The sequence below is a fragment of the Quercus suber genome, unplaced genomic scaffold (genome assembly GCF_002906115.3).
Source record: "Quercus suber isolate HL8 unplaced genomic scaffold, Cork oak 2.0 scaffold_1237, whole genome shotgun sequence".
NCBI lineage: Eukaryota > Viridiplantae > Streptophyta > Magnoliopsida > Fagales > Fagaceae > Quercus > Quercus suber.
Window position 1 is genome coordinate 5,363 of NW_027070632.1, and position 23,276 is coordinate 28,638.

General features: G+C 33.4%; 1 protein-coding gene across 1 annotated transcript; it reads right to left on the bottom strand.

The window, feature by feature from the left end:
* Nucleotides 1-7,901: 7,901 nt before the first annotated feature.
* LOC112002885 (protein ACCELERATED CELL DEATH 6) lies at nucleotides 7,902-14,577 on the bottom strand. Its single transcript, XM_024035040.2, has 3 exons — nucleotides 14,046-14,577; nucleotides 13,227-13,759; nucleotides 7,902-8,839 (listed from the first exon to the last, which is right to left on the bottom strand). Exons 1-3 carry the CDS (start codon nucleotides 14,575-14,577, stop codon nucleotides 8,135-8,137), a joined length of 1,770 nt encoding a protein of 589 aa, XP_023890808.1. The 3' UTR covers nucleotides 7,902-8,134.
* Between the last annotated feature and the right edge of the window lie 8,699 nt (nucleotides 14,578-23,276).

A 23,276-nucleotide genomic window follows, 5' to 3' on the forward strand; every position in this document is an offset into this window, starting at 1 on the left:
GTTGAGGGGCAAATTCGTCCATGAAAAAATATTGAGCTGTCCAAGTGCTGTTTCAACCGAAAGGGATTTGAGGTGTGGGGGACAGAAATATCCAAAACCTTCCAAACACTGTTATCACTCAGTTGTCTTTCTCCTTTTCTCTTTCTCTCTTTCTCTCTCTCTCTTTTCTCCCAAAGATTGATTCTAGGTAAGGCGTGGTGGCTGCTCCCTTCAGAATCAGTGGGGACCAAACGGAAATGGAAATTCTCTCCAGACCAGAAAATTACATAAATGCCCATAAGACACCACTGAATGTGTCTCAATAATGAGGGCTACATGGAATATTCCAAGGAAGTAAGGGTGAAGTGTTTTTGAAACAAAAGGAAATATGTTTTTTATTTGGAAATGGAATTCCATGTAGGATTGTGGAATTGTTTGGATATGGAGTTCGTTGTTTCCTATAACTACTTTGTGTTAGGAAAAAAAAAAATTCATTATTTTATTGAAAATAACTTTCTGAACCAACAACCCCTAGAAAGTGATTATCAAAAACAACCCCCAGAAAGTTAGTAAGATTTGTCAACCTAACACATGGGAAAAAGTTTTCCTTCTCCTTTGATCAAAAGCATCGTAAATGACACCAAAAAAAAAAAAAAAAGCATCGTAAAGTTCATGAAATTGGTGATTAGGTTCCAATTAAACTTTAGAGCCAATAATTTTTTTAATTAGCTTTTAAAGTAAAGCCAATACGTTCTCTAGCTTTATGACCTAGGACTGTTTTCTTTTTATAATTTATAAATAATAAATATTATAGGTAACATCTATTCAAAATACTTTAGAAAATAATAAAAAAAGTACTACTACTATTACTACTTTGGTTTTACTCTTAAGTAATTAATATTTTTCTTCAAAACTAATCAATCTGGTCCCTAAACTCAACTTGGTCTTTAAACCGTTACTCTTTTTTTCTTTTTTATTATAGTGATTAAGGACTAAATCAGTTAATTTTGAAAAGATCTATATTTTACCTATTTTTTTAAATGAAAAAAAAAAAAACTTTTTTAAGGCATCAATGCATTAATTTAAACGTTGCCCCTGTAGTGCAAGTAATTTCACTTCGAAAAGTAACTCAATTAGGTAGCTAGCTATGATCTGCAAGGGAAGGTTTAGAACCTAACAATTAGGTTTTGTCTGCTTTGACAATAAGCATAATTAGAAAAATGTACTTACACTGTTACACGGAAACATTCACATTTCCAACAAGAAAATATTTTAAGCTTGGTTTATTATTCTGAGCAAAAAGTAATTATCATTTAATTTTTATTTTTAGATGAATCATTTTACTTTTTTTCTGCTTGTCTTGGTCCTAGGCAGTACACCAGCCAATGATTTTTAGTAATTCGTGGCACAAAGGTTTCCTAAACAACATCGACATGTTTGATTCTTGCCTTTAACCCAAAATATTCGCAGTACAATAATACAATTTCTTTGGCCTTTTTCGTATTCGATAAGTTTAGTGGTACAAACATTTCTTTGGCCTTTTCATATTCGATAAGTTTAGTGATAAAAAAATTTCTTAATTTTTGAGATAATATGTTATGATTTGTGCAAATTATAAAGTGAGATGCTGATGAAAGGCAATGTAAACATAATTTAACTCAAATTTTAACTTATCATTATTAACAATTATAAAATAAAAAAAAAAATTGTGAAATTTTTGTGTCCCATATAAATTACAAGGCGTGCGTGAAAAAGAAAAGAAAAGAAAAGAAAAGGGTGAAGTCTTTCATTAGTGTAATAAAGACCAACAAGTTGAGTCAGGTCCCTACCTAGTAGCTGGTACATGATCTTGATATTATAAGCAGTTGATATGTTTCGCCCCTGTAATTCCTAGCTAGTAGCCTAGTACTGGCTAGGTCATAAAAAATTTGTGGCTGAAAAATATATCTAGTCCTGGTATTAAACAATTCTGGGTTTTTTCCCCCCGATAAATATTCAAGGTTTATATCCACAAATAAAAGTGGGTTGTTCCTGGTCCCCAAAAGGACAGGAATGAAAGAGTTAATTAGGGACCTCAACTTTATGGAAGGTGGATCCAAACAATTGTAGTACTGCCTTTGATGTTAGACATTGGTCAAAAGATTTCAAGTTTTTCTTGTATCTAAACAAATGTAGCAAAATTAATGGTTTGTTTAGAAATAGTTTATTTAACTGAAATTAAATTTTTTTGCTGAAAGTGTAAAAAAAAAGTTAAAAGCTAATTGAATGGTACAATAAAATCTATAAATAATACCAAAAAGTGTAGTAGGACTCATGAATAATACCAAAAAGAAATTAAAACTAAAATAAACTGAATTTTTCATCACATCTCAAACAAACTCTAACAGTCTTTATAATTCAACTTGCATCTTTTGATATTTTAAACGTTTAATATTCAAATCCTTCCTTAGTAATAATCAAATTTAATTATATAAAAAATGGAGCAAAGAGGTGATTATAAATTGAAAAGAAAGAAAGTGATATAGTGTTCATAATCATCATCATATCACTTCTACAAACCACCCATGTTATGTTACATAGTGCGGGCATGCATGTCCTCCAGCATAAGGGTGCCTATCATGATCTGGGGTGTACTTCCACTACAAGGGATGGGGTGTACTTAATCACCCATAATTACTTGTAATTACTTAATGACCCAAAGCCAAAGGGCAATACTATAGATAGGCCTATGTTTATAAGATAATCAGTTTATATTTGGGGGCACATGGGGATCATTACTTGTACCATGTTGTAAGGTTTACTCTAATATGTTCTTTTCCTTCAAAGAACGACTTCTTTACTTAAAAAATTTCTTGAATCATGAGTGCTTTAAGCAAACCCTTCAATTAATATATAATGTATAATATTAGTCTTATACAATATGATAATTTTTAATTACGTCATTATTTTAAAATCCCACTGTTAAATTATATTCTCTCTTAATGGCTTCTCAAAAAAAAATATTCTCTCTTAATGCTTAAGTATACTAAATTTCACGTTAGGTTTCTCAAAAAAAAAAAAAAAAGTATACTAAATTTCAAATCAATTAAATGTAATTTACCATGCAATTCATAAATTCATTTCTTATACAATTATAAAATATAATAAAACTTAAATACCAACATTATATACTAATTATTAAGTTATTATTCATCAAAAACAAAACTAGATACTTATCATTATTATTTTATAATCTTATTGCTTGTAAGTATAGAAAGTGTTATATAGCAAATATTATTATATGACACAAGCTTTAGTTTTTTTTTTTTCTTTTTCTTTTTTATAGATATAATAAGATTTGAATTTATGATGTTATTTCTACAATGATGGTTCTTTATTATATTAGATTAAAATACTAATAAGCTAGTTTTTTTGGTTTTACGATTTTTTTTTTCCTTTTTAGTATAGATGAGATTCTCAAATCTAACACTCAATGACAAAGTCTTTATTAGTCGACCCATGGTCAAGATTAGGTATTGGTTTATCATTCTTTTAAAAGGATTTTCTTCAGTTCATCGCTACTCTCACTTTGGAAACACCGAAACAGAATAAGAATATGTATACTTGCATCGCATAATTGTATCTCTATGTTTGTTAAGATGTAAATGTAGTGCTACTTTCATTTTCAAAAGAGAGGTGGCTTTCGGTGTCTCTTTCTCTACCCTATAAGGAATAAAACAGGAATTGGTAAAGGATACCAGCGAGTCCAAGCAATAATGTGGCCGTAAATATATATGTTTTCTCTGACCCAAGAAAAAGGTAAATAGGGTTCTCTGTTCTTCAGTCAAATGGCCACAAAAACTCTGGCTCAGTCACTTTTGTGGTACAAATATATATTATAAGTATTCTTCTCAATGTTAAAGTATATAGAAAGATAAGAGTATTTTACTATTTTTACTGGCTTTCTCGTATAACGTTTAGATTTTGTCCTGTTTTTGTTGTTTCGATCCCAGAAAAGAGGATTCGAATGTTAACCTCACAATATGCATATAGCCAGTACAATTTTTTTTTAATCATATTTTTAATTCTGTAATTAAATAAGGTGTTTTTTTTAATGTAGTCCACTAATCCTAATTCTTAGGACTTTTTATTCTTCGATGTCCTACCAAATTGTTCTCCTAAACCCTATCTTCTTGCTCATGTAGCAAATTTGTTTAGTTAGAATTAAGGCTCAAGTGCGTACTCTAATTAAACTCTAAATGTCTACGTTGAAAATGCTAAGAAAAACTAAAATAAATGTGCCAATGGAGCGATCATGAAGCATTTGATTTCTTCCTGAAAAGGCTTTTGCCTTTTATGGGTTTTTCTAGTAAAAAAAATGATTTTTTGGCTGGTTAGGGGTGGTTTAGGAAGATTACAATTGCTGCATTAGTTTTGCCCTGGCTAAAACTAGGAGTACTAGTGTAGAAATTGAGAAGGTAATTCAAAGCTGATTATGAATTTCCTCTTTCATTACAATCAAGATTGGGAAGACCCTTCAGCAAAAAGATTTGGAAGACCCCTGCATTAGTTTTGCTTTGGCTAAATCTTTGCAGCAAGAATTTCCTCTACCATTGCTATAAATATATTGCAATTTATTGGTGTGCTTTTAGGACATCAATATTTTATAACCCATAAGCAAACTTACAGTTTCATAGTTATCTGTTTCTCAAAAAAAAAAAAAAAAAAAAAGAAGAAGTTATCATACATAAGATATAAGCTCTAACAAACAAAATTTGAATTTAGTAACGATGGGGTATAAAACACATGTTTTACACCATCTAATAAGAATTGTCACATTAGTATTTTATTTAAAATTCAATAGATCCTATCACACTAAATAACATCTCAATAAGCCCCTTATTTGGTTGGATTTATATATGGGTATTAGAATTGATTGAGTGTGGTTGTGCTTATTATTAGATTTGTGATTAGATGATATGACATGTTGGGAATGGAGGGTAAAATATAAGTTTTATATTACATCTTTATAGAATTTAATCTGTAATAATAAATTAAAAACCCAAATTTTATTGAGAGTATTTGAACTTAAAAGGCAACTAATTAACTAGTAAATATACTCTCTTTGTAATTGAATGTCTGGAAACAAAGAAAAAGATGAAAATTTATTAACTTGCTAAGATATTTTAAGCATTATCTCCTAAGAAAGGAGATTCTTAAGGACTTTCACTTCCACATGGGTTGGGTATGCAACTATGCATAGAGCATAGGTGAGGCAAAACCTTTAAAAATAGAGTCATATGAAAGTACTGATGGTACAATGTGGAGTTCATGTCTTTACAGGGTGGATATAGATTATAGACACGCAAGATTAAATCCTGTACAATATGAAACATTAATTCCCGATGAACACCTTATTTAAAGATTTATAGGCACCATGTTCTTGATTCTTGAACCGCGAATTTGGGCTTTTCTTCTTCGTTAGGTAGGCTTTACCTCGTTTTCTTTTGATCACCTCATACTTCTTGCATTATACGAACCAAATTTGAAGGACCTAATGGTACAATTTTTTTAGTAGTCATGTCAAGTGGTTGGAAGAAACTTTGGAATTACTTTATTCTTTCATAAAAAAATAAAAATGTTATTTATTCTATATGAGTGAGTTGCAGTACACAATTTTTTCTAATTATTTACAATGATGAATTGTGATTAGAACATCATTTTCGTATAAACTCATTATTGACCTCCCTTTTATTAGCACCTATCATAATATATAGATAATTTTTTTTTATTAGTCATGTTAACTAGTTGGAAGACACATGAAATTAGTTTAATAGTTAAAAAAAAGTGTTTTATCCTTTTTCATTTGATTAAGTTTATAGGTACAATAATTTTCATAATCATTAATGACGTAGAAAGTTGTGAGAACATCACATTCACATGCCCTCATTAGTGACAATTCTTTTATTAGCAACTATTGTAATATTCCACCCCAATATGTAGTTATGAAAAAATTTGTATCCTCGAACATACTGTTTTTGCTTTTATTGAGGGATCATCAAGGTTTTGTTGACTTTTTTATACATTCTAAGTAGGAAAGGGGCAATCATTCTTAGACGTCTATATTGAAATCACCTCCAAAATAATAATAATAATAATAATAATAATAATAACCATTTAACATTAAGGTCATTGGCCAACTTTTGTTGATTTGTTATCAAGGAGACCTGACGTAAATTTGAAGGTTCTATATTCCATTTCTCGAACACTTTCACTCATTTTGACATCAATTGATGTAGGCAGAATATGAATCAATTGATACATGGCCCTCAATTCATTTGGGAATGGATCCAAACCACAAGGCCCAACTTCACTTGCTATATGAAAACCCAAACGATAAGTTCCACACCGTACATCTTGTTTTATCTTGCGTTTGACGCTTGGAATTCAACCGACCAGTTCATATAGTTAATCTGGTGTTTAGAGCTACGCTTTTTTTTTTTTTTTTTTTGGAGAAGGTTTAGAGCTATGAATTAAAACATGCATTTTCTTCTAAAAATTAAATTAAATTAAAACCAGAATTTAAGAAAAATAATGCTCTTGCCGAGCAGCTTAGTAATGTGAGCTTATAACTAAAAGAAGCATTAAAGTGGTTAAAAATATAGTGAAAATGACTTAAATGGGACTGCATGGTCTGTCCTTGGGTTAATGAATCAATACTTATTAAAAATAAAAATAAAAAGACAGTAATGCTCTTTGCCTACATTTACAACAAATGTCGATCAAAGTACAATATCAATGACATCAATTACCGTCACAATCAACCAAAACTCATTAACTATGCTTAAAAGATTCTCAAAATTAACACTAACTAATAACTATAACTCACAAACACATACACTCCAAATACAAATTAACTGAAATCCCATTATACACATGAAAATAAAATAGCAAATATAAAATTGAAATAACAAAAAACCTCAATATTAACTTAGAAACTTACAAATAAGACATTCACAATTCTAAAGTTCTAATACACCCTATAGTACTTTCTCACTTAAACAATAGAAAAACACTCGACTCGCATATACTAGTATCTTTCAACCCAAGGAAATTACCAAACTATTCACCCCATATTCTCCTAAAAGAGTCTTCTCCTCAACTCATACAAGAGTACCACTTGAGATAAAGTCTCAAACTCTATCTAGATTAATTTATTTATTATAGTTTCCAATCTTATTCCTAAGTAAACAAAATATAGGACAAGGATTGAGTCTAGTGCATGCACCTAAGCCTGTTCCCAAGAAATGTAACATTACTCCTTTTACAAGCAATACCAATGATTTTTTTTTTTTTTTTTTGGCAATGAATAAATTTTTTTTCAATGACAAGAAAACTCAAATAGATAACCAAGTAAAAAAAATAATAATTTTAGGCAATTTTATAGTTAAATGTTTGCCAACGAACACCAAATTCACTCACCCTCTATGAATCTGAAAAATCAAATTAGTTTTTTGGTTTTCCTCTTCTATGCCGTTTTAATTTTTGATTTCATTTTTGCAAATTTATGTTTTTGATTTAAGTCTTGCACATCCAGTTTAATATGTCTGTTTTTCTAATGTTTCAAATATATATATGTTATTCTCTCATACAATCTATACTTCTACGTAGTGTTTCAGTAAGTCCACATGCAAGATCTCTTAATTCGCAACCGCATAAAGATTTTGTTATATTAAGGCTACAAGAGTTGTAGGTTGAATTTTGGAGGAACTCATTTATATAATGAATTGATGACATCATTATTGCATCAAGAATGAGAAATTAATAGCAATTATGATCCTTATTGCATTAAGAATGAGAAATTAATAGCAATTGAATGAAATTAAAATAATTAATAGTGACTTTGGTCTGAACCAACTTCTAAATTATAAAACAGTCCGATCAAGAAAAATTCACATAAAATGCATTGATAAAATAAGAGTACAAACTTCCTTAAGAATCGATACAATAAAATAAGAATACAAGCTTCCTTAAGAATCAATACACAGTTCTTAATAGTACAGTGAGCCAGTGAGACTCCTTGATAAAACACTTATAACAACACACACCCTGTTAAATGACCAGAGTGCATCAATACCAGACAAAATACAGTACAACATGCATAAAATAGAGGAGATTATTTCTCTTCCCCATCATCAGTGTTACTCTTAGTAACTATTACCAAAAGGCAAAATGGGTAGTAGACAATGTAGCGAAAAATAGGATGGGGTAAGGAACTTGGCAAACATAGTGGCAAAAATAGTAACGTGAGGATGAGGAGGAAGATTGATCCAATGATCAAAACAACATAAGCAAGCCAGTTGAGGCCTCTTACCATTAAATAACTACCAATCATGAATGATGAGGAGACCATAATAAGAGCTAGTCCCAATATTGGCACGGAAAACTTAAGGGAAGCAATAACCAAGTTAAGATCACCTAATTGTGCCCAGATGAGTGCAACAACAACAGTAACAGAACTATACATAGCTATGGTGTTGCTGATAATGAATGCTTGGAACAAGTGGTGTTGTAAAAATTTTGCCATGCCTTTGTGTGGATCAGAGTCATCGTTGCCGCCTGGCACAGTGAAACCTGCAGCAAAGGTTACAGTGGCCACAAGTGTTGCAACCAACAATAGAGTGTTGACCCTATCCTTGTAATTGTCCATGTTGGGTGCTTCCCTTGGCTTTGAGCTTTGTGAGTTTTCCTTTACGGCGTCCTTATTCTTGTCCATGTTAGATGACTCCCCTGGATTTGAACTTGGAGGGTTCTCCCTGGTGGTGCTTGGACGAGCAGCATGTGGGACACCGGCGTATCTCAAGGCTAGCCATGTCAATCGCTGCATGGTAAATAAATAACATTTTTCCATAACCATATCGTTGATTATACAGAACAATTATCCCCACTAGATAGCTTTTGTGGTCACCACTTGAATTAGTAACTTAATATCAGTGGTATCATCCTCCCATCAAAAAAAAAAAATGGTATCATCCTACATTATATTTGTTAGAATTATTTTATTTTATTTTATATATATATATATTTGTTAGAATTATTTTATTTTATTATATATATATATATATATAAAGATAAAATTCTACTATAGTATAATATTTTTTTTTTTTTTTTGAGAAACTACTATAGTATAATCTAAATGTATATATGTGTGAATTTTCCTTTTGAATACTTAAGCCCCGACTCTTTTCTCTCCCTTCCCCCCTCCCCCCATTACAAACATTTATATTTGTTAGAGCATTCGCATCAGCTCATGTAAAATTTGTGTCTATTTTACACATAAAAACCTACTTTTTCTATTTTACACATACACTTTTACAATAAACCTACATCAGTTCATCTATTCTATCCCCTCTTCTATTTAAATAATCAATTTTTTCAATTATTTTATTATATTTTCCACTTACCTTTTTTATACGCGCTCTGTCTCTCTCTCTCTTTCTCTCTTTCCATTTTTTCTGATTCTATTTCTCTCTCGGTCTCCATCTCTATAGCCATTTCCGATCCGGCAATCCAGATCACAAGCGATCCACGAGAGATCCAGATCCTCTCTTCATCGGCGATCCCTCTCATATCCAGTCTCCCTCTCTATAGCCATCTCTGATCCGGCGATCCAGATCACAAGCAATCCATGAGAGATCCAGATCCTCTCTTCATCGGCGATCCCTCTCATATCCGGTCTCCCTCTCGGTCTCCCTCGCGCTTCACCGGCGATCCAGATCCTCTCTTCATCGGCGATCCACGAGCTCAAGCAAGACCCACGAGCTCCGGCAATCCAGATCCTCTCTTCATCGGCCGCTCCATGCTTCACCGGCCGACCCACGAGCTTCGGCAACCCAGATCGCTCCGATAAGCACCGATATCTCTATCCGTTTGGGTTTGTTTATGTGTGGGTGTGTTTGTGTGTGGGTTTGTTTGGGTTAATTTTTAGTTGATTCTGGCTGTTTGGATTTGTATGTGTGTTTGTGTGTGGGTTTGATTGGGATCATTTTCGGTTCATTCTGGCGCGCTGGAAGTTGGGGAAGAGAGGTGGGAGATGAGCGTCAGTTGAGGAGGGAGAAAAAATTATTAAAAAATTAAATACACGAGCTACAGTGCCCGTGTAAATATACACGGGTACTGTAGCTCGGTGATAAATTTCCACAATTTTAAATGAATTTAAAAGGATTGATGTGGAGTGTTTTTTGGTTCAAAATGTGTAAAAGTGATGAAAATGTGTATTTTACACATATATACCAGAGCTGATGCGAATGCTCTTAGAATTGAAGTTAAGTTAATATGTTGGGTTGAGAGAGGGAAGAAAGAAGAAGAGAGAGCTGAAACGCAGAGAAATCAGGATTGCTAATAGACTTTGGAGACGTGGCCCACCCTTCCAACCCGGTCCAAATAGAAGGACCACGGACAATTTCATAAGATGGGTCGAGCAGATGATGGGCCCAAGCTGTTTTAAGGATTAGGTTTTGAGTTAGGTGTAGGGTGGGGAAATTTCTCATCCCACTAACCTGACTTGAATTGATTGACTATTACGATGACATGTCATATTATGCTAAGGTGGTTGTCGAGAAAGTCTATAGAGAATAGGCACACAAAATTTTACAACTTGACATGACAGGTTATTAGCGGTAAATACATAAATAATATGTGGGTCTAAATGAAAATTAGTAAAAACTTGTCAACTTAATTGTTTTGAAGAAAAAAGTTATTTATTTATTTATTTTTATGTATATAACATTACTCTTTTAATTTATTGAAAATCTAACCTTATCTGCCATGTAAATCACCCACTCTTCCTTAACCAAAAAAAAAAAAAAAAAAGTAAATAAATAAAATAAAATCCAAGGAATCAATTAACGCGACATTTATCATTCGAATATTCAATTGCTTTTCCTTTTATATCGCCCCACCTAATCTGAAGAACATGGAATAAAACATTGCACCACCAAAATCACTAGCCTAACTCAATAAGTGAAGATCGAGAGGGAGAAAGAGAGAGAAAGAAATTAATATGGTTTGGCCTAACATTTTTTTAAATAGTAAACGTTGGACCTAACAATTTACATACATAGCAAAAAGCCCTTGATTGGATATATTTTAATTTTAAGCCCATTGGGATATATATACATACTAACCCTTTAGACCAATCATAGACTAGTCTTGGAGTAACTTTACTCATACTCCTATAAGTAAATTTACTATAAGAGCATCCACAGTAGTGGAGCTAAAAATTTAGCTTTTTAGTTTCACAAAAAGTTATTTTATCTATTTAACCTACACACATGCGGCAACAATAAATCTATTTTAGCTTCCAACATAATAAAATAATATAAATATCATAATAAAATAATATAACTACTACAATAAAATAATATATCTCACTACCCAAAAAAAAATCCACAGCACCAATCACAACCACCTCTACCATCAGCCATAGNAAAATCTAACCTATATCTGCCATGTAAATCACCCACTCTTCCTTAACCAAAAAAAAAAAAAAAAGTAAATAAATAAAATAAAATCCAAGGAATCAATTAACGCGACATTTATCATTCGAATATTCAATTGCTTTTCCTTTTATATCGCCCCACCTAATCTGAAGAACATGGAATAAAACATTGCACCACCAAAATCACTAGCCTAACTCAATAAGTGAAGATCGAGAGGGAAGAAGAGAGAGAAAGAAATTAATATGGTTTGGCCTAACTTTTTTTTAAATAGTAAACGTTGGACCTAACAATTTACATACATAGCAAAAAGCCCTTGATTGGATATATTTTAATTTTAAGCCCATTGGGATATATATACATACTAACCCTTTAGACCAATCATAGACTAGTCTTGGAGTAACTTTACTCATACTCCTATAAGTAAATTTACTATAAGAGCATCCACAGTAGTGGAGCTAAAAATTTAGCTTTTTAGTTTCACAAAAAGTTATTTTATCTATTTAACCTACACACATGCGGCAACAATAAATCTATTTTAGCTTCCAACATAATAAAATAATATAAATATCATAATAAATAATATAACTACTACAATAAAATAATATATCTCACTACCCAAAAAAAATCCACAGCACCAATCACAACCACCTCTACCATCAGCCATAGCCACAGTTACACCCACAACCACCACCACCACTACCAGTCCATAGCAGAAAAAAAAAAAAAAAAAAAAAAAAAAAAAACACCAAATCTCCAATCTTTTTTCTCAACCCAGACCAAACAAAATCACCAATCACAAACAAGCACAACGTCAACAAGCAAGCACAACCACGAGCAAGCACTTCGATCGGCAGTGTGGGTCTAAGGTGGATGGCGGCGTGGGTCTGAGCTAATCAGCAACTTGGGACGGCTGGTGAGTCTGAGGCTAAGATAGTTGATCGATGGTGGGTCTAAGATGGTCGGTGGCTTGGGATGGCGATGAAACAGAGGTGAGAGTTTGAGAGAGTGAGCTTGAGAGATGAGAGCTTCAGATGAGGCAGATGGCGGCATGGGTTTGAGGCCGATCGGCGGCTTGGGACAGTTGCTAGGTCGGTGACATTGAAGATGACAAGGCCGGCGGTGGTGAGCTTGAGAGGGTGAGCTTGAGAGAGTGAGCTTGAGAGAGATACTGGAGTTGAGAGAGTGAGATTGAGAGAGATACTGGAGTTGAAGAGTGAGATTGAGAGAGATGAGGTTCAGAGATGAGATGAGAGTGAATGAGAGAGAGAGAGAGAGAGAGAGAGAGAGAGAGGCATGGTGATAAAAGAATGAAACAAAAAAAAAAAAAAAAAAAGAGCAAGTGGCTTTTTTTTAATCAACAGTCGGAATAAAATAATATTTTTTTTAGCTCTCATGAACAGTGCACATCTATCTATAGATGTGCACTGTAGCAGTGAAGCTAAAAAAAATAGATTTAGCTCCACTATTAAAGCATGAATTTAGTGTCTGAAGAGCTAAAATTTAGTAATATAGCAATATAGCACCACTGCTGTAAATGCTCAGGATTAAGTTTACTTTACCTAAATCTTAATACACTAAATCGATTAAGATTACTTTACCTAAATCTTAATACACTAAATCTTAGACTATTTATAATAGTCTAGGGACTTGGGCTTATGTCTCTAAGGTTATCTAAAACAGAGTTTGCTATTAGGTATTAGGGATTTAACTCTAAGTGGCGCCACAAGATCTGCACGCAATTTTATCGAACTTTTAAGAATCACATACCTCTCGAAATGAGGGCACCTTCCCGCTGTACTTTCCTGCAACGTCGAAAGCTGCCTTGCCTTCGTTGTTCAACAACTTTAAGTCAACCCTTTTGTCCCATGTCAGAATGCTCACGACCTTAGGATGCTTAGTCTTGGAGGCCAAATGTAAAGAGGTGTTACCATCCTTGTCTTTTTCATTGATGAGCATTTCCAACTCAGGCTTTTTAAGGATATAGTTTACCACTTTGGCTTTCCCATTCATAGCAGCTACATGCAAAATATTTCGACCTTGATGGTTGAGCAACTCAACCGAATCTGGACATCGCTGGAGAAACTCTTGAATTACCTTGATATGTCCTTTACTGGATGCTGTGTGAATTGGAAAGGAACCATTCTGGTCACTTTCATATTTGCAATATGTTGATTTGTTTAAGAAGTAGCGAACATCTTCAAGGTATCCTATGGATGCTGCATAGGATAGAGGTGCCATCCCTTTGTTGTCTTTCTCTTTGATGAGTTCTGGATGTCTGCTCAAAACACTCTCCAAGACACCTAGTACATAAACAAGAACTATCATGTACTGAAAAAATGGGAAAACCTTTAACTATCAACCTTGATTATAATAAAAAATGAGAAACGTGTTCATCCAAATCCAATATACTTTGTTAGTTTCCTCCATAAAGCACGGTCAGATCACTATGTCAACAAGAGCGAGCAAGAAGAGCACCATGATTATTTGGAACAAAACTTTTTTTTATTTTTTGGTGGAGAGAGAAAACTGGGACATAAGCATAACCTGAAATTGAAACACAGTGAAGTAGCTCATAAGCAAACTTACCTATGTTCTTCCCAGTGATGGCAACGTGAGCAATTAATTGGACTTCGTCAAATGGCATCTGACTTCTATTTGCTTTTTCAATCATGAGATTTACCAGTCTTGCATCCCCTGCTTCGGCTGCCATATATAGAGGAGATTTGTGTTCCTCATTCAGATAATATGACACTTCTGGTTCTAGCTCAACCAAGAAATCAGCCATCTCACTGTACTTACTTTTCAAAACCAAGTTAAAATCCACTTTGTATTTGTTTATCAAGGCCAAGTGAAGGGGAGTATTCCCCTCATTATTCTTCACCTTTGATAACGCAGTATTGGACAATAACGCAGTACTGGACATTTTTTTTACCAAATCCAAATGCCCACCACTTGTAGCTACATGGAGAGGAAGATCACCAGCAGAGTTAATTCTCAGCTCAAGTATATAGTGGCTTTGACGGATCGCTTCCACAAGCTGATAGTGACCTGAGCTTATAGCAATATGAAGAATTGTATTCGATTTGGGAGTTCCTTGGTGGGAAATAGGACATTCCATATCTTCAGCTTTCAGCTATTTGATAAAATCAATGTCCCCACGTTTTGCAGCCATGTACAAATCAGGATGCATGTTTCGAGCCGTTCTAGAAACATCAGTAGATTCAGTACTGATATTGGAAGGCTTATTGTCTGCTGCAATTTCTTTCTCTAGCTCCTTCTCCATTTCAGTCTCCCCAACTATTTCTCAGTTCATCAGTTGCTCGTTTTCCATTTCAGCATCAAATACATGACGGCGAGCCCCTCGACGCGGTTGGGATGAGGAGCCTGTACTCGCCATCAAGGGTTTCATAAGTGAAACAGTTCCAGGTGATTGCTGTTCACTAACGTCAATCAAAATGTGATTGGGTTCGCTAGACCTGTCAAAATGGGTACGCTAATTTTTAGAGTCTTTGGTAAAATATTGGTCATAGGTATCGGAATTTTGCATGTTATTAAGTAAAGGAATCACCGAACTAACAAGCAAAAAGGTTGAGCAATTCGGCAAATAAAATTTTACAGTTTGTGGAATATATAGTAGCGCATGCATTTTTATGTTGCCCCCATCGCAAGGCATGTGTATGGTATCTCCCCCTGTCTCTTTCTTTCTCACTCTCTCTTCGCAGTGTGCTGTTAGTTACACTCCTTTCATAGCAAGTTACTTATTTGGAGGAACTGTAAAATACAACGACTAGTGGTTGAATAAGAATGCATAGATAACACTAAAACACTAACAAATATCTGTTTTTAAGTCTTGTACAGTGCGATGGGGGCAAGACTACAGTTTTGTCTCCACTCAAGTGGGCTGTATCATGAACTGTTAGTCTTGCTACACTGGTAGGCAAGCTTTTATTCTTCTTCCTGGTGCTATGCTTTCTATTATTCAGCAATGTCATCTGCTCGGTTTCAGTCCAAGTCGGCAACCACTGGTATGGTATCTCCCCCTTTCTCTTTCTTTCTCACTCTCTCTTCGCAGTGTGCTGTTAGTTACACTCCTTTCATAGCAAGTTACTTATTTGGAGGAACCGTAAAATACAACGACTAGTGGTTGAATAAGAATACATAGATAATGCTAAAGCACTAGCAAATTTCTGTTTTTTAGTCTTGTACAGCTATTAAAAACCATTAAAAAAAGACCATTGGGATGCAAAGAAGGCAGCTCATTCCTTGACCCGATGGACTTGAGTAAGTTCTTTTTAGATAAAAATAGCATTTTGGTACTTATATTTTTTGTTATTGTGAATTTAGACATTTTGGTGACAATCATTGGCTTCACGATAAATGTGCTGCACCTGCACCACCCAGTCTTGATCCATGAGGCCCCTGCAATCACAAACGGAACCTTTTGTCTGTGTATAGTAGCTGTCGCAGTTTTGTATATTTGTTTTATGTAAGGGATTTGGCTGGCCTTGAGGTTAATAGACTATGTGCCCAAGGATCGATCTGCTGTTGGTGTTGTATAAACTTTTATATTATATAAATAAAACCTTCCGTTTCCACCAAAAAAAAAAAGAAAAAAAGAAAGAAATAAGAACCAAATTGACTTAACTCGCTAACGACATGGACCAAATTGTTAATTAAAAATAATAGTGACAAAATTGACTACTACCATACAGACCAAAGGGCAAGACTTAAATACAGTACTTAGGTGGTGTTCCTTAAATTTTCCTCTTAAAATTATGCCATGTGAAGTGTATTTTTTAATTAAGTAGCCACATGACTTAATATTAAGTGAGGAACCTAAATAACAATACATAAAGTATTGTACCTAAGTTTTGTCTAACCCCAAAATGAAGGATCAAAATAGTATTTTTGCTTTCTTTTCTATGTTCTTTTGATTATGGGCATGGTCACTTCTTCTGTAAATATAATCAATGAGAAAGCTCAGTCTTGTAAATATAATCAGTGAGAAAGCTCAATCGGTTAGGTAGACTTGCTCTTCCTTTTGTTAGGTAGTCTTGCTAATCCTTTTCTTTTGCTTTCTGGTTTTCTAATAATATTTTATCTTTCATCAAAACTTTAGTTATATAATATATTTGGTGGTAATAGTTTGAGTTGTTGAATTATTATCATGCATCTTATATGTTTATACTTGATAGTAGTAGGAGGTTTTGAGATAAAAACAAATAATTTTTTAATTATTTGGTTGTGTTTTATTTCACAGATATAGTAATTTTTATGGGTTTGAAATCTAGACCATTCAAAAAATTGAAAAATAAAAAAGTTTAGAATTTTTAAAGTTAGACCAGGTTCAATCAAGGTCAAACCATGATGATATTATATATAATTTTTAATAAATCTAGTCTTAATTATAAATATATTAATTATCCACTCCTAAGTAATATAATCATTTATTTTAGTGGATATTAACTAGGAACCTCTAGAACTAAGGTTCAAATATTGAAAGTCAATTTTTTTCTTTTTCCTTTTTGAAACAAATATGTAAACTCTAGATGTTGAACACTCTAAAAAGACCCCAAGATGTAAACCTAAGCAAATAAGTTTTGCTTTTTGGATCGTAATCCTGGATTAATTATGACCACCGATATTAAAGTATCTTAAATCAACATGATAAAATTCGTTAAACTTAGCTCAAATCGGGGCCATAATTCAAGATTATCAAATGAGATTTTGAGGGTTTGTTTATTAGTGTACAAAGAAAAAAAAGTTGTAGAAAATGTTATTAAAATTATAATTAAGTAATTAAATTTACTATGTTCAACACGTAAGTTTTTGGGACAACTAGTAATTTATTATAATATCAAAAACAGCTCCCGATGCAATGAGCATTTGTAACACCCCAAATCCATACCAAGGATTTAGATGCATAACCTGTCTTATTTAAAAATCAACACTAATATAATGGAACAGAGCGAAATTAAATATCCACAAATAAACTTCAAATAATCAAAATCTTTCCTATGAAATCCATAAAAGCAAAAACCTTAAAAATAAAGTCTCCAAATACAATCTCATTAATATAGTTTCCCAAATGCCACAACTTACTATCCTAAGAAAATATACTAAAATAGTCCATCAACTAACATAACTCCCAAAGAAGTCTCCAATCTATAGCTCCACTGCTCTACCACCAAAAGACCTTCCACTGCTCTAATCTGAAAGGGTGGAAAAAATGGGGGTGAGCTGGAAGCTCAATAAGAGACTACATTGCATGAGGATGTCTCTCAAACAAAATAATAGTATCTATGACAAAATATAATCTTTACAAAACACTTGCATATAGATTTAACAGTAATATAATATATACTATAAAACTGTTAAAAATAAAACATTTAACTATAACATTGAAATCAATAAATAAAATAATAACCACTTTAATATGCCAATATGCACTAAATAGGAAGAAACAATATATTATGACAATAAACAATCTTTCACTTATAAGATCAGTAACAATAAAACGGTAGTTCGATATGGAAAACATTAGTTATTAGCCAGACAAAGACATAAACTGCTAAACACTCGGTGGGTGATTCCCATTGGGACAATAACACTAACCTCAAAGATGCAACACTAGCTCCGAAGAGCAACGATAACACTGCACCAAACCACAATAATACTACATCGGCCGAAGACCAAAACTTAACCCTATGTTGGCAAAGGTGGCAAACTGTCTAGTTGACTGTTTGAAAACATTCTTTCTTTATTATAATATTGACAATGCCAATCAGATATCATATAACAAATACTTTCTTCAAACTATAGTTTTCAGTCATTCTTAACTTATACAGTTTCAAAGCAATATATGAGAAATAATAAAATTCATGTGTATAAAACATTGACAATGGTATAAGTTTTTGAAAACTTCACTTTTGAAATTTCTATATATAAATATATTTTTACCAAAAATATATATAAATATATACATCCTGAGAGACGTCATGTTTTGAAGTCCACTTACCTCTGGTTGCTAAACCAAGCTTCACTTCAACTGTCTGAATCAATGAAAACTATAACCTAAGTAAGGACAAGACGACTCAATAAGAATGGATACACTAAGGCAGCAACAAAATATAAATTTCACTCTTCAAATATGTATCTCACTACTTATTCTGAAACTATAGCTGATCTAGTACTCAATTGCTTTATCAAGTACTCCACAGTTAAAACCTAGTAAACAATTCTAATGAGCCGAATATGTAGATCTCTATATTATTTAATTCTCCCAGCATGAGTTGGTTTCCAAATAATTTATGCTTATAGATCATATTATCCCAAATTACATATATATATATATATATATATGGCATCCAATAAGATTCCTACCCGTAAGACATATAAAGGATACTATAAGTTTACAAAGTGATTTCTACCCGAAGGACTTAGTAACCTGTATCATGCATTGATAATAATTTAGAAACTTGAAACATTTGTATAGATTACAAAAGTTATGAAGCTAGCACCACTACCAATCTGCGTAAATCCTAGCAATAAAACATCTACTAGTGCTTAACCTATGTAGGATGTGATGCTACTCCACGTACATATATGAGGATCTGTTTCAAAATAAAATAAAATAATGCGTGTCTAACATAACACTTCCATGATAACTTCTATTCTTTTGCAACTGTTAGTATAATTCCAATATTTTTAAGCAGCCTAGAGACGAAGGTCCCTTAGTCCAATATGTTATCACTAATTAAGGCGTGCATATATTGATGTTTACCTCAATATAACGAATTTGCTGACTGCCCCTAGCAGTTCCACAGTCTTCTATCCCTTCAATTTTGAGAAACCCTAATTCTCTACTCTTAATCTTTTATACACTAAACACTAATTTCGTCTTTTTCAACAGGAAACCCTAACTTACTTATACGTTAAACAGATTTCACTTGGGCTGAAAATTAAAGCCCAGTTAAACTTATTAAGGTTGTTTAGATGGGCTTGGACTCTAAGAATTCCAATAACACTTAACCTCCTAATCCAATAAGGTTTTAATCTCTTATCTTTTCCTTAATCGATAAGGAGACTAAAAGTTAACTATGGGTCCGTTTGGATAGCACTTATTGTTGTTGAAAGTTGCTGAAAACTGATTGTTGCTGAAAACACTGTAGCAAAATAATTTTTAAATGTGTAAATAGTATTGTGGGACCCACTTTTAATATTTTTTAATACATAAACAGTGCGCTACAGTGCGTGAACAGTATTAATTGTCTCCTGCACAGTGATTTTACTGTTCATGCGTTGAAAAAAAAAAAAAAAAAAAGCTCCGAAACGTGAAATTGGAAACGCACAGTGACTTTGAGTGCTATCCAAACGCAGGCTATGAATAATCCACAAAAATAACTCTCACGTTACATCTTCTTTTATTTATTTTCTTTTTAGTGACCTTAAAATAAAATAATATCACCTTTAAAATAAATTAAATAATTCATCAATTCCACTCTAAGCAATTAAATTCAATTTAAGTGAGGTGGGTGTTACAGCATTATTCCCCTCACTAACATTAATCAATTAATGTGAGAGTCTTCACCTTTTCTCATTCTAGCCATTGGGTTTGCTAGACCTGTCTGTCAAAAGACTCAAAACGTGACCAAAAGCTTTAAAACTGGTCCACTGCCTTTTTTTTTTTCTTTTCTTTTTTATGGAGCTGTAGTTGCCCCAATTAGGCTTTGGCTTAGGGTTGTGCGCGGTTCAGTTGTCTCGATTTTTTCTCAAATTTGTTATCGAACTGATAGGGATTGATTTTTTCATAATTAAAACCGATGCATACTGCTTAGGTTCAGTTTTCCGACCTATAGCGGTGCTGTTTAATCAGTTTGGTCGGTTTGAAACATTAAATTTTTTTTTTAATTTTTTTTTATTTATTTATAAAAAAAAATATGTTCAACCTGTTTACACATAAAATCTGTCCAATCTATTAAAAAAAAAAGCAACAAAATCTATTCAAATTTCACAGAAATTTCATAAAAAAATATGTTTAACTTGTTCACACAAAATCTGTTCAAAAAACCAGCAATAAAATCCATTCAAATTTCATAGAAACTTCATAAAAAAATCTATTCAACCTGTTCACACAAAATCTGTTCAATATGTTTAAAAAACAATCTGCTCAAATTTCACAGAAACTTCGTAAAAAAAATCTAGTCAACCTGTTCACACAAAATCTATTCAATCTGTTAAAAAAGAAGTAACAAAATCTATTCAAATTTCACAGAAACTTCATAAAAAAAAAAAAAAAAAAAATCTATTCAACTTGTTCACACATAAAATCTATTCAAAAATCTGTTCAATCTATTCAAACTGTTCAAATCTGTTCACACATATACAAACTATCCAAATTTCATTATTTCATTCACACATAAACAATTTGTCAAAATTTCATCATAAACTTGTCCAACCTATTCACAGTTTCACACATGACAAACTGTCCAAATTTTTTCATTTCATTAACCATGTAAAAATGTTTTGAAATTGCCTCAATAAGAGTTTAACTCCCAAAACACTATCATGCAGAATATAATATCATTAGTGTCACTGTATGTGTCAGTGTCAATAACAATAAGCATTAATGTATCCATTTAATAACATATTACAAAACCATTTGTCAATGTCCACAAATGCCAAAATAAAAATATACAAATTAAATTAGCATTTAAACAAAAAAAATGCTAATTGCTTGTATCCCCAATGATAATCCCACCCATGAGTAACTAAATAACTACCATTAGTGAAAAGTCCACTATCAATAACATGTACAAATATAATTAGCATATAGGCAAAAGAATTCTAATTTCCATAAGTCCTTTGTCCAGTAAGTCTGTGCACTATGCATCATTCTAGAACTCCTACAAAATACTAAACAAAACAAAATAAACACGTGTTAATAACAATAAAACGTTTATTGGGCAAACCGATGCAATTTCTACAATCCCATTCAAAACAAAATGATTCTTAAGCATCTAGCAAATAAATAAACAATTGATGCATACAACAAACAAAATGAACACATATATATTCTTACCAATGTCAATCTCAAAATCATCCATATCCTCCACTCCCAAAACTTTATTGGCCTTTTTCTCTTTGCATCCTTTAACCAATTCTAGGTACAAATAAGGGCTTCAATTGTATTAAGAGATAGTGAACTATGGAACGAATCCAAAACATGCCCCCCCCCCCCCCCAGTACTAAAACCAGACTCGGATGCAATTGTAAAAACAGGAATAGCCAACACATCATGGGCAATTTGGGAAAGGACTCGATATCTAGAATAATTCATTTTCCACCACATCAAAATGTCAAAATCTTCCACATTAGGGCCCTTAAAAGATTCCAACAAATACCTATCCAACTCAGATTTGCATTCCACACTGTCCTCTCTGTTTCCACATTGTGGACTCACACTCAAAAAGCTCATTGATTTCCCTCCGAAGGGTTTGGATGTTAACGGCATCTTTGTGGAGGGAATTGCAATTCTCAAGGCATTGTAAATGTGATTGCTTCTCTTTAATCTGCTAATTGAGATTGCCAAAGACATTTTTGCTCCACCACTGTAATTGATGTTGGCAATTATTGATCCTCTCCTGGGTTGAACTACTTCCTCCAGAAGGATTTACATGTGACCAGGCCAACTCCACCACATCATGGCATCTCTCATCCCTAGCCCACATTGACTCAAATCTGAATAGGACTTTACCCCAGCGCCTTCGCTAAACTGGGATAGGGTACAAAGTTAAGAGACAGTGATCAAACGAAGACATAGACCTGTGATGGACTTTGGCTTGCTGGAAAAACCCAATCCATCTATCATTTGCCACCATGCGGTCTAATCTAATTAGAGTACGTTGATCACCAATTCTCCTGTTGCACCAAGTAAATCGCTGCTCAACAAACCCTAAATCCCTGAGCCCACAGTTGTCAAGAGCATTTCAGAAAGCTTCCATTTGGTTGGCATCTCTTTCAAAACCCCCCACCCCTCCCCCCCGCATTTTCTTCCATGTGGGTGATCTCTTTCAACCCCCTCGCACTTTATAGTTGGCCCATTAGTGGTTTTGTCTCTTTTTATACGCTTCCAATAGGATTGTTGGGCCCAGGGGCTTCAGGGGCCCAGCCCATTTCGCAGTCATAGATCATCGCTATTGGCCCATCATTAATTGTCTCATTTGCCGGCCCATGTGTAATGGATGATATCTGATGGTTCTCTACTTTAACCAAATCTTCTGACACTTTCTTCGTTTCCCTAGGAGTATGATCTAATGTTAAAGTTTCTTGTTGATCATCTACTTCCAACATTTGAATTTTCAAACTGATGGTTGAGGGGTTGCTTTCAATGGTGGCTATGTCAAGCTTTTGAAAATTTTGCTTCTCAAACTACTTTGTTTTTGATGGATGTGATATATTGTGTTCTGACAACACTCCTTTTCTCTCCACAGACACAATGCTCGAGGGGGTAGGTTGGGCCACGTGAGGTGCAGCCTGGTAAGTTGCTTTTACTCCCCTCTGAAGACCATCCTTGGCCTGAGAGTTGGTTTTCGGCTTTTCATAAGGCTTTTCCAGGTTGAAATTTGTTTGCTTTACTGGTTCAGTGCAAAGCCAAGCTCCATATTGGTATTTCTCTTTCGCTTTACTGGTTGTTATTTTTGAAAACTAGCTATTTTGCCACTTCATATGTATAATATTCTTTTTAATTAATGTAATAATGTATGCAAAAGATTTTTAAAAAATTTGGGAGGACCATGGCCCTAATGGCGCTACACC